Source organism: Macaca fascicularis, chromosome 14, assembly GCF_037993035.2.
Source record: "Macaca fascicularis isolate 582-1 chromosome 14, T2T-MFA8v1.1".
Classification (NCBI taxonomy): domain Eukaryota; kingdom Metazoa; phylum Chordata; class Mammalia; order Primates; family Cercopithecidae; genus Macaca; species Macaca fascicularis.
In genome coordinates, this window is record NC_088388.1 from 81,947,878 (window position 1) to 81,966,860 (window position 18,983).

Sequence of the window (18,983 nt, forward strand, 5' to 3'; positions counted from 1 at the left end):
CAGGACATCAACGAATGGACTGATAAAGCAAGTCCAGCATAGGGCATAATGGAGGGTCAGTCTCTTGGCCTAACAACGTGCAACCAACCTCTTCCCTGAAAGATGAAGGTGGGATGCACTGTGGCAGAAGAACGAGGGCCCATTCAAAAAATCATTATCTATGAATTAACAGATATTTAATTGAACATATTATGAGGGGCAAAGTACTACATACAACATGGGAATTTAGGTTAATAGGTCACCTGCTCCAATCTCCAACCAATGGGATCCTCTCCACATCTTTGCCTCTTGACAGAGGCTATCACCTGAGGCAGCCTGTCCCATAGTGAACCAACTTTTTGAGAATGGTCTCCCTGACATGGAACCCAAATCTGTGTCCCTACGGCCTCATTCAGTGGGCCTCATTCCACCCCTCTGAACCACAGATCATCTTGTTCTAATGCACTAATTGTAATCCCCTCTTTTTCCTAACCTAAGTCTCCCCAAATCCTTCAGGTATTCTTTAAATGTCTTGCATTTAAAATTCCTTCACCTGACGGGTAATGCCTCCATTTGTTTTTAATTTCAAAGTATGGCTCCTGGAAATGATAATAACATTCCAACATCAAGGGACTGAGGAGAGATGATACACCATCTCCCTTACTCTAACATTGCTATATTAATATGTGTTTTGAAGGGATGATAATTTCTTGATTCAGTATGAAACATTTGCCAGTGTGAAGAATGTAAAGGAAGGCATCTTTCCTTCCAAACACAAATTGGCTTATGTCACAGAAATAAAATCCAAAAAGAAAGTAAAGAAAACATATCCCTCCCTTATCCCAAAATTAGTGTTTAACCATGCTGCTTAAATGGAACACATTTTGTCTGAAGGATGAGAAGCAAATGTTGTTTCACAGCTTTTAATTCTTTAGTGAAGTCTCAAAAGTATCATAGTATAAACATGTCAGGACCATGGTTGAGAAAAGTAACCAGTTGCAGTTAAAACAACAACAACAAAAAATATTATAGAAAAAAAGTAATGGCAAACCCTAGAAGATCTCTCCCAGAGGCTAACAGAGCAATGATCCCTAAGTACTCGTTACTGTGAAATACAGAGTTCTACAGGATTAAGAAATAAAAAAGACATTAGATTTTTGCTCTAAATGACAGGTAATAAATCTAAACTTAGGAACATTTCCTCACAGTTCAAAAAGTTCGGCCCACCTCGATTAACTTGTTTTCTGAATATCTTTAGTTGCTGGCTTAGTGGAGAAGGCCATTGGTTTGATATGCAAAAAAAAAAAAAAAAAAAAAGAAACAAACAATTTTTCTGATTGTGCTATTTCATTCATGTGGCTTGATTTAAAAGAAGATGTTTCACTTTAGTAGGAAGACCAATTCAAAATCATTTACAACTGCTATTTATTCAGTATGAGTCATGAACTGAAACTTGGTGCGGGATCTGATAGAATTATGGGCTAACTTAAAGGGTAATGTGGCAAATCATTGGCCTAATTCTGTGGGAATCACCAGTGTCCTCCCAAGGCATATATTCATGAATGAAAGAAGATAAGAACCCAGTCCTTTGTTAAATCTGGCGTCTCTGGCCAAATCTAAACGGCTTAAATAATCCTGATCCAAATATCTTATTTTGGTCAATCGTTTCTACCTTCCTTATTAACTCTAAATCAGAACTTGACACATTGTCAAATCAACCCATTTAACTTTCATTTTTAGTTTTCTTGCCACTTTACTCAGGGAGAGATAAAAACGTGAAATGATTAAAAGACCGAGAAAAAGAAAGGTCAGGAAGAGCCCATGGCCTAATCTAAGTAACCCACCAAAAAGATCATTGGCCCTGTAAATTCAAAAAATATTAATATAATTCAACAGATTTAATAAAAGCATACAAAGGGAGAAAAAGCCTTCTATGGGCAAAGAAGCACAAACTCCTTTGAGGATGTAGTCTACACAAAGCCATAATAAAATATCATTATCAGCAAACTATTATTTCATAGATTTTCCCAAGCCTGACTCCATGACATGAGTATCATGCATTTTCATTGGAAACAAAAATGTTTTGCCATATATTTAATAACTTTATTGAAAGAAGGAAAAGATCACACCAAAAATGGAGGAATACATGAACCCTGGTAGTCCAAGCCAAATTAAACTATGATAAAGCAATTTCTCTTTTTTCATCCACCATTAGATGAGAGTTCATTTTTATGTAAAGAAGGCTCATCTTAGCAAACAGTGCCATGACAATAAGACTGTTAGGCAAACCAATAAATTTAGGTTCTGGCCTGGGTTAAGATGACTGTAATTAGTGTCCTTTCTCAAGTTCTACTTGAAGGAATTTCTGTTTAATCAAAAAAAGCTCCTCCCCCACCCCTCCTTCTTGGCACTTAAATGTTTATTTGACTAATATTTATTGCACCTACAAAATTGTCAGGGATTGTTTTCAAACTTGAGATATATTAGTAGACAAGCATCTGTAAGGCCTAATCTGGAATTCACACAACTAAGAAAAAAAGAAACAAAGTCCCACATTCTCATGTGTTCCTGCTGATGGGCTGTGCCTGGGTAAGTTATGGAAAGGCTGGGAGGAGCAACAAGGAAGAAAGAGGCCAAGATCAGAGCTTTTTAATCCCCTTCTGAGTCTGGCCAAGGGTATATAGAGAAGGCTAAACCCTAGGGAATAATACAAGTGTGACCCTAAAAGGTGTTATTTTGCAACTAAATCAGTCCAATCTAACACAGCCATTTCCTCTAAGTTCACAAAGCAACTTTATTTTCAACACACTTGCTACTGTGAGACAAAGTTGGGTCGTCATGTGCTGGGGACACTGGATTTTTGCCCTAAATGACAGGTAATAAATCTAAACTTAGGAACATTTCCTTACAGTTTAAAAAAAGTTCTTCTGCCCTCCTTGATTAACTTGTTTTCTGAATACCTTTAGTTGCTGGCTTAGTGGAGAGGATGGGGAGGGAAAGGCAACAATTATTATAAATTATTTTGGTTTTTATTAAAATGATTTTTCTTTCCTGCAGAGACAGATTCTAAAAGAAAAACAAGTCAAACTTCTGGGATCCCTTTCTCTTTCCCATAGGATCAGGAAAAACACAGTGAGGCCAATCAAAAGTATCAGTCCCTTAAAAAAATATGCATAATCTCATGTGCAAGAGACTGGTCAATCTGGAATCTGCTAGAGAAATGCCAGAAATGCTTTATCCACATCGTGTCTTTACATGACTCGATTCTTTACAATTAAATAGCTTTCAAACATCAACATATCAGGACTGAGATTGTCACCATCTACAGCAACAGTGGAATTAAACATCATATCCTTATTCCATTACTCCTCCCTCAGTTATGCTAAGCAGCAAGCTACAGAAACATCTGACAGCATCAACAGCATACAGGTTTAATTATTTTCCCAATTTGCATTTATATCAGTGAACAAATTGGAAGCTATCAAAGTATGGCACTGAAGAAACAGAAACACATATTCAGCAGCACATCTCCCATTTTGAGTCCTGTTTTTAAATTGGCTAAGTAAAGGCATATACACCTCCATTTGAATTGGAGATTTGCAGTAACACATGCATATAAGGATGGGAGGGAAGGAGGGAGGGAGGGAAGAAGAAAAGGAGAGACCAGAAAAACAGAGAGGAAAGGAGAAAGAAAAAAGAAAGAACGTACGGTTAAGCGTCTGAAGGTAACATTATTACAAGAAGGAGGGGATAAATGACAGTTCAATCTGCTTCCACAAGCAGAATTTTTCTAAGGTTATCACAGAAGATATAAAAACGGGTTGTGAGACTTTTCATCTGTTGCTATTCTCACTTACCATACTAAAAAATCTACAAAATCCTAAGCCTTGGTCTGTCCAAGATGGAGAGTACCAGGAAGTAAAAGACGTGACCTACTATCGAGGACTGTGCTCTGCTTGGAGCCCTGCACTACAGTCCATTCATCCACAGTATTTTGGTCATATCTGGTCTGTTTCCTCATACTACTCAAAATGTCTTAGAGCTAAGTTTTTATATTAGAATGTCATCAACCATTTATTTATTTATTTTTTTCATTTTGCAAACTTTTTCATTTACATAAAGGGCCGGAGACACAAGAGAAGAAAGTGGTAGAGATTCAGAGAAGAACATAAAAAGAAAACTATTCTCTTTTCCCAAAAATCCACCTTTAAAAAGGTAGTAATGAGACTTTGAGAAAGAGTATTGATTCATGGACTTCCCCCATTTTTTTTTTATTTCTTTATAATACATTTAAGGACATCAACGTACTAAAACGTTTGGTCTGTGAAATAGCGGAATCATTAGCACCAAAAGGAGTCACGGAGTTTGTATATATTATTAAAACAATGATTGTTACTGTTGGTCATGGGTAAAGGTTTCATTTCATTTTTACATCCCAAAGTTCTTGAAAGTGCCTGTGGACAAGAGAAATAACACTTTTCAAAATCTCCATGGGGTCGTCAATACGCACCACAGAGACTGTACTTGGCCTTCCCAGTTTTGGTTTATCTGGTAGACAAGAAAACCAGGGCCCCAAGATGATTACCACCGAAGCCCTAAAGAACAGCTCCCACATGCACCCACTGATGTGCAGGAGGGAACCCTACAGTACATTTCCCCCTGGACTCTGTTCAGGAATGCGCTTTTACTTGCTTTTTAAAAAAACAAAAGCAACATGCTCTGCAGATCATGGAGTGCCTAGTGCAATTTTCTCCTTGCTCCAACTCCAGACTGCAAAAGGGTGAAACCATTATATGTTCTGCTAATGCTGGCCTGTGGTCGAGGCCCTTGGCCTGCCATGCTTTGTAAGCTCAGGAGCCCACAGGAGTCCGAAGGTCCGAGAGCGGGAGCCACAGTCATCGCCAGATCTCCCCAGCATCTCATGGCCCATCAGGGCAGTTGCTGATTCCTTTTGCTTCTCCGTGCCTCAGCCTTTAGTTGAAATTACAACAAGTCAAATAGCTGATGCTTTTCCCTTCTCCAGGTAAGGGTGAAGATACATTGTTCACAAGTGTGTTCTGTCTGGCTTCACTGATGAGTCGGCATGCTAAGTCAAGGAAGAGTTTCTCCACATTATCAGATTCCTTGGCTGAGGTCTCCAGATAATACATGTCCTGAGCTTCTGAGAATTCTTCAGCTCGCTGCTGGGAAACCTCTCTCCTTTCAGCCAGGTCAATCTTGTTGCCTATAACAGTAGTAAAATCAAATAAAGAATCAGTATTTGACTTTTTGCAGGCTGAGAAGCATCAAAATTCAACTCCAGATCTGAAGTCAAACCAGACAGATGGGCAAGTAAAGCAAAACAAATGTGACTGTGATTACTGAAATGTTTACTTTAAAATATGAGTGCCAGCTGTGTACAGTGGCTCACACCTGTAATCCCAGCACTTTGGGAGGCCAAGGCGGGCGGATCACAAGGTCAGGAGTTCGAGACCAGCCTGGCCAATATGGTGAAACCCTGTCTCTACTAAAAATACAAAAATTAGCTGGGTGTGGTGACACGTGCCTGTAGTCCCAGCTACTTGGGAGGCTGAGGCAGAAGAATCACTTGAACCCTGGAGGCGGAGGTTTCAGTGAGTCGAGATCACACCACTGCACTCCAGCTTTGGTAACAGAGTGAGACTCCATCTCAAAAAAAAAAAAAAAAAAGAGTGCCATTCATAATGGCAAGAACTAGAGACAACCCAAATGTCCATCAGTAGGGCACTGACTGAATAAACTATGGTACATCCACACAATGGAGTATTTGCTGCTGTAAAAATCAATTAGGAGTATTTCTATATACTGCCATGTAATGGAAACATTGGGATACGCTGTTAAGAAAAAAAAAAGCAAAGCAGAAAAAACAAGTATATACAATATGCAACTGTCTACCCAAGAAAAAGGGAAGGCTATGAATACATATATTACACACGTATTTTAGTTCTTTATTTTTTAATAGAAGAATAAATCAAAATCTTAATTTAAAAGAAAATGGTTACCTATGAAAAGAACAGGGTTGAGATGAAAGGAACAGAAACCCGATCTCTCTGAATATACTTTGTTTTGTAGATTTTACTTTAGGAACTTAAAAATGCTTTATATAATTATACAATTAATTTCAAAATTAAATTTAAAAACCAATCCCTAAAAACTGAAAGCAAAATTAAGCAAATGAACATGTTTATCATGTGTGGAATAACCACACAGAATATAACCCTTTTTTTCTTTTAATTGAGACAAAGTCTGGCTCTACTGCCCAGACTGGAGCGCAGTGGCGCGATCTTGACTTGCTGCAACCTCCGTCCCGTGGGCTCCAGCCATCCCGTCTCACCTCAGCCTCCCCGGTAGCTGGGACTACAGGCGTGCACTACCATGACCAGCTAATTTTCTTTTTTTTGCAGAGACAGGGTTTCGCCACGTCCAGGCTGGTCTTGAACTTGTGAGCTTAAGCGATCCACCTGCCTCGGCCTCCAGAGTGCTGGGATTATAGACTATTGAGCCACTAAGCCAGGCCAACAGAGTAACTATTTCAAGGTGTTTAAAATACAGTAATTCCATGCAACCCCAGTGGTATACAGCCTAAGGACAAAAAGAATTGAAGAAACAATCTTGAACTGTTCAGTAATCATTCTTGGTGGTGATGCTGTTGGTATTATTATTCTGAGGTTGCTATCTGTGTATTATGGGATAAAGCAAATTAGTAGTTATGCTGGTATCTTTGGGAACTGGGACTTTTGGCATAGGAAAAATGAAATATAAACATAAGATTAATGAGGTTAAGTAAAATTTCTGCAGTCCTGAATTATAAATAGAAGTATCAGTATGAATAATTCATGATGTATTTTATCTTTAAAAAGTTTTCTACCTACCTCAAATTCTCCAGGAAACCTGACAAAGGTGTGTCAATTGTATTATCTGGCAACACCACTTATGGTAAAAATGACCCCTCATTGATAAATTACTTCTGGCCTGGGAATTCTATCTACAAATTATAAATACCTAATGGAAAGCCATAGCTCTGAGCTTCCCTGAATGTGGTGACTTCACTTGAAGAGACCCTGAAAGTTATGATTGTGGAGTTGCTATGATAGATTTAGGCTCCTATGGGGTATTGAGGCTGCTAGGCCAAGGCAGATCCTCCATTTGTTTGACATGAACCTTGCTCCCTCACACTAGAATTGTCTGGGGTGTGGGGACCGGGTAGGAGGTCCTGGAAAGTTACGTGGACTGCTACTAGGATTACTTCCACTGAAGAGGGAAGCTGGATGCTGATCTGCTATTAAGCTGTGTTTCCTGTCCTGCGTCCTTCTAAGTGAACACGATGCCATGCGTGGTCTATGGTAGTCTTGTGAGTCGGAATGCTAGCAGAACATAATAGGAAAACTCTCCTGAGGATACTACAGAATCCACCACACACATGCACACATACAAACAAGCTCTGTCCACTGAAAGGCCTAAAAACAATGGCTAAACAGGAGGGCTCCTAACACCTAGGTTGTGGCCTCTAAATATGACTCCCTATTGAAAATAAAGCACTTCTTGAACAAATGGCTAATTCCAGGTCTGGGGCAGGAAATGCACAAGATGTGACTGAAACACTTGTTATACCAGAAAGCAAAAAAATTATCCAACATTCCTGGGGTCATATCAAAAGGACTCAGGAGCCCATTTGAAGAAGCTCCCACTGGTAAAGTTGGAATAATGGGAGCATCAGTAATAATAATTGCAAGGGACTGAAATACATCAAATTTAGTTAGTTAGTTAGTTTTTGAGACAGAGTCTCGCTCTGTCACCCAGGCTGGAGTGCAGTGGTGCAATCTCGGCTCACTGTAACCTCTGCCTCCCAGGTTCAAGAGATTCTCCTGCCTCAGCCTCCCGCTGGGATTACAGGCACACACCATCATGCTTGGCTAATATTTTGTATATTTTAGTAGAGATGGGGTTTCACCATGTTGCCCAGGCTGGTCTCAAACTCTTGACCTCAAGTGATCCACCTGCCTCGGCCCCTCAAAGTGCCGGGATTACAGGCGTGAGTCATCGCGCCCAGCCCATCAAATTTATTTAAATCTATAAATTTATAATAATATTAAAAATATAAACAGATGTCAATACTTTTAGAAGATACTGGAGAACCAGCTCATTACCTTGAAAAGTGGTGAATAAAAAAGAATCAAGCATTCTTCTTGCCTGTCCTATGAGAACTACCCCTCAGAGTATGATATATGTAGCGTTTTGTCTAAAAAGAAAACCAAAAAAACCCTGACTGTCATCAGGCCTCTAGACTTACCTACAAATCTGCAAGAAATACAGGTGATGGAGGTGATATCAAATGATACCTCAGGGGCTATAAAACAAAATTTAGACTTGTAAAGCCTATAGGACAAACAAATGCATTAGCAATAAATTCTAATAGAGGAAAAAAAATGGGAGTGGAAACTTCAGAAAAAAAAATGAAAAGATGTAGCTGTCAATCACAACGTATGGACCTTAGATGGTGTTCTTTTTTTTTTTTGAGACAGAGTCTGGTTCTGTCACCCAGGCTGAATGCAGTGGTGTGATCATAGCTCACTGCAGCCTTCAACTTCTGGGCTCAGGTGATCCTCCTGCTTCAGCTTCCTGAGTAGTTGGGACCACAGGTTCATGCCATCATGCCTGGCTAATCTCGCTATATTGCCCAGGCTGGTCAGAACTGCTGGGCTCAAGCAAGCCTCCTGCCTCAGCTTCCCAAAACAGGTGTGAGCCACCGTGCCTGGCTTCTGGACCTTATTTGGATCTTAATTTGAACAAACAAACAAAAAATTCATGAGTTGATCAGGGAAATGTGAACTCTGTCTAAGTTTTTAAGGCTACTAAGGAATTGTTAACATATTTTAGGTGTAAAAATGCCACTGAGGTTAGGTTTTCTTTTAAAAAATCTATTAGAGATATACACAGATATTGAAACATGAATTAATACAACAGCTGAGATTTGCTTCAAAATAATCTGAGGGAGAAGGTGGACGCATTGCTAGGGAAGAGAAAATAAGATTGGTCATGAGTTAGTAACTGTGAAAGCCGGGAGATGTGTAGAAGGGGATTCACTATACTGTTTCTCTACTTTTTGCTTATGTTTGAAATTTTCCATAGTAAAATTGTTTTTTAAGCCAATTCCTCTTTCATATTGTACTAATTATCTCCCCTCAAATTTTCATTTAACTTCCTTAGATAAAATCCCAAGTAGTAATGCTTTGACTCAAGTTCCTAAAGGCTTTCTGTAAAACAGAAGGTACAAATGTAGAACTCTCAAATGCTTCATGGCAAAGGTTCAACATTGTCCAAAAGGGTTTTACAGGGAGCACTAGCTCATAGAAACACAGATGCTTCACCCAGCAGCTTGAAGGAAGAGTCTAGCAATTTGTTACAATGTAACATATTACAGCTGGACAACTACAGGGCTTGGAGTTGATTTTACATGCTGTGTGACCTTGGGAAAAGAACTTCACCTCTTTGAGTCGTGGTTTCCTGATCTGTAAATCAGGGATCATGATACATAAAGTTCCTCGTATCATTCCTGGCACACATATACCAATTATAACACTATTCTAAAGTGTTTACTGAGCTTATTATTAACCATAATTTGTAACTTAACAATGCTTCTAAGGCTCTCTACTCAAATTTCCCAAATTCAGGTATTGCTAGACTATATAGGAACGTTCCTTTCTAGGAAGAAAATATGTTAATGATCAAATGGTTACTGACACTTTTCCACTACAGACAGAGAAGTTTTTAATGACCTGGTCCATTTCAATGCATGTATCAGTCATGATAGAAAATCAAGGGTTGTTTTATGCTTTCCCCGACACTAAATAGAGGTTTTATTCTCCTACAAAATGAAACAAACTATAGCATTGCCCTTAGCAGATTCTTTCTGAAACATAGAGTTTCTCAAATCAGGCTGTATGTTAGGAAGGGAAAAAAATTTACCAAAATACATTTTTAAGGCAATAAACAATTGCTTCAACAATGAATTCCTAATCAACTTAAAAGATACATTTTTCTTCTAGAACAGCCATTTCTTTCATCTTGTAATTAGACTTTTTAAATTTTTAGCAGCTCACATAACTTTCATGGCCATCCAACTTCTTCCCTAGAGCTTACATTGATAGAAAATGTTTTCTACTTTATTTTTCTAAACCGTCACCATGGGATGGCACCTATTTCATTTTCTCTTCAATTGCAGAAGAACTAAAGGTTGACTGCATGAATTATTAGCTATAGACTATATTCTTGGAAGGTAGCAATGTATGAGCTTTATGTGATTATAAATCCTCTAATGCCCACAAATCAATTTCCCTCCTGGTTAGCCCTTACTTACCCACTAACACAGTGATGACTTTGTTGCTGGCATATTGTTCTATCTCCCGCAGCCACTCAGGAAGGCAACGGAAGGATTCCTCACAGGTAATGTCATAGGTGAGGATCAAGGCATTGGCGCTTCGGTAATAACTCTGGGTAATGGACCGAAATCTCTCTTGACCTGCTGTGTCCCAGATCTGTAGCTGTAAAGGCATAACAGAAGAATCAGGTGGAGAAGGAGCAGGTTGGAGAAAAAAAGAAAAAAAAGCTTTGCCTTGCTTTAGTTTGGAAATGTGAACACCTTTAATGGTTTAAATGTGTTTAGTGGGAACACAAATAATTTAACGGTTACTTTCTGCCCTAAAGAAAAAAAAAAAGCACTGAAAATTTAAAAAAAAAAAATTGTTGGGTGTGTTTCTGGTTCGGAAGAGGGGCTTATTTTGTTTTCTGTGTGTTTTTTTTTTCTTTGTTAAGAGTTTCCTTTTCATTCTTAAAAAATACACAAAGAAAATTCGTCAAGCATTTATTATGTGCCAAGCTCTATTCTAAGCATTTTACTTGTGGCAACTCACTTATTCCTCACAATAACCCTATGAGGTGGATACTATTACAATACCCATTTCTTGCATGAAGAATCTGAGGCACAGTAAGATTAATTAACTTGTTCAGCATCTCATAGCCAGTATGTCCCAGAACCAATTCAACCAGGCATTGTGGTCCCAGAGTCCACTTTCTTAAACACAATGCCATATTACCAAAGGCATGATACACAAAAAGCTGTTATCCTGTTACTGCTGGCATTTAATCAGCAACTGGAGGGACAGCCAACCTCACCACTTTTCCAGTTCGAAATTCAAATGAATGTATTAAGGTATTAACTTTGTTAAAGAAAACAAGAACCATGCCATGGCAGACAACAATATAATTTCCCTTCAGGTCTCTTAAGCTCTATGACCTTGGTCAAGTCACTTAATCTCACTGGGCTTCGAGTATTTTTTTACAAAAAGTGGTTAATACACAACCTGATGAAGGTTCACTTTTTCTGCAGTTATCAACCAGTTCTAAGTCCTAATAACTAAAAATTCTAATAACAAAGAAGGCATTACTTCTCAATTTCCCTGAATTTCCCTGCACAGAGTAGACAACTACTGAAAACAAACTATCCTCCAGAGTATAAATCACAAGGCCTTGAGAAATAAGAACATCAACGAAAATACTAATATTTCTTTCTAATTGCACAAATTTTACAGGTCACAGGTGTATTCATGTCCAGTAAATAAGACTGCTTCCTCAGGAAGGCTTTCCAGAACCTTCAGATTAGGTTAGGTTCCCACTAAGCCACCTCTCCACCCCACACAGTCTCTCTTGCAATACATCCTGCCATTCTCCCTCATGGCACCTGACATGCCTGTAGCACTTACTTGTAATAATTTGTTTAATAGCCATCTTTCCCACTAAACTGAAATCTTCATGAGGGAGACGTCAGGGTCCATTTAGAGCAAATAGAGAACTTGGCAAACAGGAGGTGCTCAAATATTTATTGATGGTCTCATTTAATCTTTACAGCAACCCAGTGAGGTAGGCAAGTGTATACCTCCCCATATTAATGGAAACTGTCCCCTAACTAACTGGTTACCCACGAAGCTAGGACTTGGCATCCAGGCCTTCTATTTCCAGTTGAGAACTCATTTCATGCTCCCATGCTGTTGTTGCCACCAAAGACTAACTAAAATGTGCATCTGTATCCAAAGAGGATGAATCCACTGGTGTCACTCTCTGCTCATACCAGGTTAGCTAGAGACTGCTGAGTGACCCGTAGTCCCTGCCATGAATCAGCAGCACACAAAGGCTCTCCTTTGATCTGCAGTTGCAGCTGCTCTTCGATGATACACATGAAAGCCTGTGTATGCTAAAGGCCGCTGTACAGATGTTACAGTTTTTGCTGGGACAAAGGCTATTTCTCTTCTCTGCCTCAAACCTAGGGACACGGTTCCTCTCTGCCAGGATGTGTCTTAGAATAACGGGCTATTGTTTTAAAGCTGCACTCAGTGCAGCTTTAAAAAACTTGTGATTGTGATTTAGGTACTGTTCAGCATTAGAAATCAGTTTGTTCTCACATCTTGAGAACAGCTTCGAGGGTTAAAGCCACTGAAATATTTTCTAGAACAGCGATTGTGTGAGCATGCCAAGATATGTTACCTTCTCATAGGGGGCTGCCTGTTTCTAGCTGAGAGTTGATTATTGAGAATATTCATATTCTACTGCCTTTGTTACTCAACTTGGTTTCACCATTCTCTGCAATTCATTTGCACCTTTCAGCATCTATAGGACATTAACATATGCAAGGCACTGTGCTAGGCGCATGGAGTATATAAAGATGAGTAAAACACAGGGAGGATATAAAGATGAAGAAAATCATCCCTGATTTCAAACAGCTCACAGTCTATAGGAAGGACACACACAGTTAATTAACTATAGTAGAATACAAGATGTTCTATTAAAAAGGAAGAGAGCGTCTCCTGCTGTTAGTCTCATGTCTGTCAATATGTTTTCAATACTGCAGCCACAGGCTTTCCAACCACTCTCACCTGCAGCATGTGGCTACATTGTTTGTCTACTCTCTTCTTTGCACCACTACTTAACCTCCATTGCCTCACCGTCACAATAATGTACTGCAATCATTGGTTTACTACTCTACTACTGAGTTCTTTGAGGGCAAAGGCTGTCTTCTATTTTACCTTACAGCCCCAGTACCTTCCTAACACAGTACATAGTATGTGGTAGAAACATTTGAATGATGGCTAACTGAATGAACAAAGGATTGTGGAATCACAAGGGAGGAATTGGTCAATTCTACTTAACAGATTAGTAGGGTATTAAAGAAGATTTCACAGATGGAGCTAGATGACAGTAAGTTGCTAAGGGGTAGTGATGCTTTACCACCACAGTGCTTGACACAAAACATTTACTATAACACAGGATGGAGGAATGAATGGATGGACAGATGGTTGAAGAAACAAATACATACAAATATTTTGATGACTCGCCTATCAATCAACATAGACCTGATTGGAAGGAGATACAGCAAATCTTCTATTTCTATTATGATTAATCTCCTAAGGCTAAAATGGTTTAAATTGAGCTTAGAATTTTGCTTATTACTCATTAATTTATAATAGACTAAAAATTATATGAGAAAGTTCTGTGTTTTTTCCAATTTTTTATTCTGCTAAAACATACATACAATTTATCATTTTAACCACTTTTAAACATACAGTTCAGTGGTCTATATATGTTTTAATTATATTTTCTACCAGAGGTCACTTTCATAATGCAGACTATTTTAAGAGAAGTGCCTCTTCATTAATTTTGTTTTTACTGATTTGGTGCTTACTTGGCCTTAATAGCTACAAGAATCTTTCTAATACCTTGGATTCCCTGCCTTCAATCCTGGGAGCCATCCTGGAAAGAATGATACTTGTAGAGGACACCGACGAGGGTGTCAGGAGAGTGGTCCTGCCACTCACCAAGCTGATGCCATACAAATCACTGGTGGATTCTCTTATCCACTGACTTTATGAGGCTCTGGGAAAGCCTGCAAACTACTAGCAAAAAGACACTTAAACATCACTGAGAAAAGATATTCGGTAAATGTTAAAGAAGAAGGATGACAGGCTGGATGTGGTGTCTCACGCCTGTAATCCCAGCACTTTGGGAGGCTGAGGCAGAAGGATTACTTGAGCCCAGGAGTGATCAATATGGCAACATAGTGAGACCCCATCTCTACAAAAAATAAAAATAAAAATGAATAGCTGGGCATGGTGGCACACACCTGCAGTCCCAGCTACTTGGGAGGCCAAGGTGAGAGGATCACTTGAGCCTAGGAGATTGAGGCTGCAGTGCGCTGTGATTGCACCACTGCACTCCAGCCTGGGCAACTGAGCAAGACCCTGCCTCAAAAAAAAAAAAAAAAAAAAAAAAGGATGACAGTAAGACAACAACTGTGCAGTTCTGCCCTCTTCTAAGGAAGGATTAAAGAAGTTATTCCTCATATGCCTACATGTTAATGAGGCCCTTAAATTAATGTGATTGAAGAGGGTCACTCTGTATCTTTATTTTATATATTGGGGCTGAAAGAATCACAGGCAAGTTGATTTGGACTGGATGTGGGAGATGAGCCAACTGTCACTTTTTATAAAGTTCTAGAAGCTTGAAAAGGTACTGGGGACAGAAAGTGTGCTGTGAATACAAATATGAGTAAAACACAAACCTTGCTCTTGGGGAGCCTGTGGCCTTATGGTGGAGTCAGATGTTATAAAAATATCAATTTTTGCAGAGTGTAATAAGCACTTTAAAATAAGGTTTGCAGAAAGAATAAATGGAATATTTATGCCCGGGAATTTAGGAAAGAAAAATAAGCCTGTTCTTTAACACCAGGGACCATTCCTTATTCACCCTTATTTATGGCCAGTGCCTGGAAGGTAGTAGGCACCAACATTTCTGATCAAATAAATGAACTCATATATATATATATATGAATGAATGGAAAACCCAAATATCTGGAAGTAAAAAGCATGAAACAGTAGTTATCTTTACCCAACTCCTTGGGTAACTACCTCCCCTCCGCTAGGACAACAGAAAGCTACAAAAGGCTCTTCCCATCAATGCCTCCTGAGCACACTCCTGTCTCTCTTTCCTGTCCCCATAGCCTAACTCCTTCTCCCCATCCCCTACACTATTTGTGTTCACTTTTCAGTTAGCATTTATGTGGATTTCATACCCTGCTTTCCTCTTCCAGTGCTCCAGCTCCCCATTCACTGCTGTATTTGGTGTGAATGTCTCTGCAGTACAAGCTATTTTAGTAGTCAGGGCTGGAAGAGACACTGAGAGAGCTTCTGGCCTCCACTCAAGGACCTCCTCCTAAACACTTCTCTGTGATGGCAAGTATCTAGAAAATGCTGAAGAGCATTATGGAGCTTCTCTGCTCTTCCCAAGGCACTCAAAGGAAAGAGAGCATGTACATATGGGAGAAGGATGCAAATGAACGGACCCAAACATAGGATGCTTAGGTTGGGAATCAAGGTAGAACTCTAAAATGCCAGTTTTCATTGCGCTGCTGATGGCTGGGCTCTCCTTCCTTTCCTTCCCTCTTTCCATCCCTCCCCCACACCCCCCTGACTCCATCTGTCTGTCTTTCTCTCTCTCTCTCACACACGTGTTGCGCGCGCACAGACACACACACACACACACACACACACACACACACACACACGGTCTCGTTCTGTCACCCAGGCTGGAGTGCAATGGCACAATCATGGCTCACTGTAGACTCAATTTCCCAGGTTCAAACAATGCTCTCACCTCAGCCTCCCGAGTAGCTGGGACTACAGGTGCATGCCACCATGACCAGACAATTTTTTATCTTTTGAAAACATGAGGCCGGGCGCGGTGGCTCAAGCCTGTAATCCCAGCACTTTGGGAGGCCGAGACGGGCGGATCACGAGGTCAGGAGATCGAGACCATCCTGGCTAACGCGGTGAAACCCTGTCTCTATTAAAAAAAAATACAAAAAACTAGCCGGGCGCAGTGGCGGGCGCCTGTAGTCCCAGCTACTCGGGAGGCTGAGGCAGGAGAATGGCGTAAACCCGGGAGGCGGAGCTTGCAGTGAGCTGAGATCCGGCCACTGCACTCCAGCCTGGGCGACAGAGCCAGACTCCGTCTCAAAAAAAAAAAAAAAAAAAAAGAAAAAGAAAACATGGAGTCTCACTATGTCTCCAACTCCTGGCCTCCCAAAGTGTTGGGATTACAGGCGGGAGTCACTGAACCCGGCCTTGGCTATCACTTCTTTCCATAAGGCCCAGCTCTGAAGAGCCAATTGTGGAACTTCAGTAACTCTGACGGCAGGTAGAGCACAGTGCCAAACATCAGTATATCTACCCTCCTTTCAGGTGATTTAGTCTCACTTCACATTTCTTTCCATCACCTTCCTCCTTTCCTTGCTCCAGGTGATAGGCCTAGTGTGCCTTTCTTCCCCTCGTCTTTCATGGCAGGGGAGACCCCAGAAAGGCAGTGGTGTGTATTGGTTGGTTAAATGGGTTCAAATCCTGCCTGTCCCCTTTCCTATACTTATCTATGTGTAGCCATGGATAAGTTATTTAGCCTCTCTGAAGCCAGTAAAATGAGGATAATACCACTTACCCCATGGGTTTACAGTAAGGACTAAACTAAATATAACATATGTAAAAGCACCCAGCAGAGGCACTGGCAGATTTGTAGGTACTCAATAAACATTCTCTCCTTCGTCCTGTTCCTGGACACACCATACGTCTTCCAGGTACCAAACCATCCAGAAGCCACAAAGGCTGGAGGGGAAGGAAGCAGGCGGTAGAGAGCATGTATCCTTTCCCATACTCCTCATTTAGTGTCTTTCCTTTTTAGAGACAAGGATATGATAGGAGAGAGGATAATTTAAATAAGTGATTCATAATGAAACATAGAAATCAGGAGCCTCTTTCATGGGGCTGCTGTTTAGAGGAGGTAGCACCTGCTTATTGGCCCAGCTCAAGAGATTCAAAAAGAAATTTCTTCCTTGTCTTTATGTCACTTGTGACACGACAGGAGACAGGACAAACTTGCCTTAGCCATTTTCTGTCTTCTAATCTGTAAACACATCATCCAAAATTCCTTCCTTCCCCCATAAAAAAGACTAGAAGAGGCCGGGCGCGGTGGCTCAAGCCTGTAATCCCAGCACTTTGGGAGGCCGAGACGGGCGGATCACGAGGTCAGGAGATCGAGACCATCCTGGCTAACACAGTGAAACCCCGTCTCTACTAAAAATACAAAAAACTTAGCCGGGCGAGGTGGCGGGCGCCTGTAGTCCCAGCTACTCGGGAGGCTGAGGCAGGAGAATGGCGTGAACCCGGGAGGCGGAGCTTGCAGTGAGCTGAGATCCGGCCACTGCACTCCAGCCTCGGTGACAGAGCGAGACTCCGTCTCAAAAAAAAAAAAAAAAAAAAAAAAAAAGACTAGAAGAACTCTGGAAATAAGCTGCTATGGCTGAGTGCATTGTTTCAATGTGGGTTTCAATTTGGAGATTTAATAAATGTTATGAAAGCACTACTTCCCCTAACCTCTCACATAGCACATGACAACCTTAGTGAATATTTAACACCTTACCTTTACTTTTTCACCATTAATCTCCACTGTCTTAATCATAAAATCAACTCCAATTGTGGCTCCTTGACCAGGGGGGAAAAGACCCTGAAGAAGAAATAATGGAAAAGAACAGCTAAGCAAATATTTCCATTAAATGAAATTCTTTCTCCTCTCCCCCAGTAACACCCATCACCAGGTCCTTCCTTCAGCTGAGTTGACTGGTAGAAAAGAGAACTCTGGTTACCCTCAAGGGAGCCCTGTGCAACTCTGTATGCATGTCTTAAGGAAAAGAGAAAAGAGGGAGAAAGTGTGAGAGAGAAATGCTGAAACAAGAGGAAAGAGATAGGAGGACAGAGAAAAGGAGATAAGACAGGTGAAGGAGAAAACTGAGAAAGGGCAGGGGAACCTGATTTTAAGAATGAAACAGAAACATCAGACATGAATATAAGATTGAAGGGCATGCAACCACAGGGATGATATCAGAATCGGAAAGGTCAGGGCAAAACGGATAGGTTCTTTCTAAGAGGTAAAATCAAGGTACTTAAAACTAGTTATCAGTCTTGAGCATGGACAGCCATGGGAGTGGGCAACAATATGAAAAAACAAATAAAAACTCAGCATGAGAAGCAGGAATAAGAGAGTTTTGGGATCTGTCTTTTTGGATCTCCAGAAGCTTCTGAATTTTCCTTTGCCCCAGGGTGATCACTGTTTTCCTCAGTGCAATGTACCATGCATATGTAATTACATGGATCAAAGCCAATGACACTGGGAAGATAATCTAAGAAAATTAAGTCATCAGGGACACAGTAGGGTAGAAACAGCATTAAACCAGGAGGCAGCAGCCTTAGAATCTCTGTGTAACCTCAAACAAACCACTCACCCTCTCTGGGCCTCAAATTCAATAAGTTTGAGGCTGATGTAAGCCATTTTAAAACAAACAAACAAAATGCTTTACTTCAAACTGGAAACTTAACCAGAAAGATGAGATTTTAACAAAGGCACAAGTATAATTTATGCAATTTACTATTACATAATGTGTCCTATAAGCTTAGGGAGGGAGTTGGGGGTAGCAAGAAATTCTGTCAAGAAAGAACTCTTCACCCAGTTTCTCTTCCCTCTTTACTTATATTCCAGAATTTCCAGAAATTAAAGTAAAATTGACTTTATTAGTTCTGGCAACTATGATGCAGATATCTTTAATTAAGAATTATTTAATTAAAGTTTTAGCTTAAAAGATTGAACTTCAAACCAAAAGAAAATGTTCTACTGCATGTCTGCAAAAGATGTAAATATAAACATTCATAACTTTACTTTCAAATATTGAATCAATTTTCTTCTGTTTTGGTTTGGCTCAGAAACAAAAGCTGCCAAGCTTCAAGTTTATAGCTCCAGATGTTTGCACCTCAACAAATGCCAAAAAGTTAAACAAATTCTTCCCAATGTTTCACCTACCATTTTGTTCCCCAACCCCTGTGCCTAAAAAACAGCTAGAT

The 18,983-nt window shown here is 40.2% G+C and overlaps 1 protein-coding gene across 28 annotated transcripts in view; it reads right to left on the bottom strand.

The window, feature by feature from the left end:
• Nucleotides 1-886: 886 nt before the first annotated feature.
• RAB30 (RAB30, member RAS oncogene family) overlaps nucleotides 887-18,983 on the bottom strand; it is a 95,809-nt gene continuing 77,712 nt past the window's right edge. For 14 of the 28 annotated variants that reach the window (XM_005579215.5, XM_065528794.2, XM_005579216.5 and 11 more), the window contains 4 exons: nucleotides 17,512-17,595; nucleotides 10,355-10,538; nucleotides 8,288-8,344; nucleotides 4,027-5,203 (listed from right to left, as the gene is read on the bottom strand). In XM_005579215.5, the coding sequence (XP_005579272.1) occupies nucleotides 4,953-5,203; nucleotides 8,288-8,344; nucleotides 10,355-10,538; nucleotides 17,512-17,595 (576 nt within the window). In that variant the 3' untranslated portion in view covers nucleotides 4,027-4,952. Of the gene's footprint in view, nucleotides 5,204-8,287; nucleotides 8,345-10,354; nucleotides 10,539-17,511; nucleotides 17,596-18,983 lie in introns of all 28 variants that reach the window. The other 14 variants (XM_005579222.5, XM_074014907.1, XM_074014909.1 and 11 more) reach the window with 1 other exon arrangement.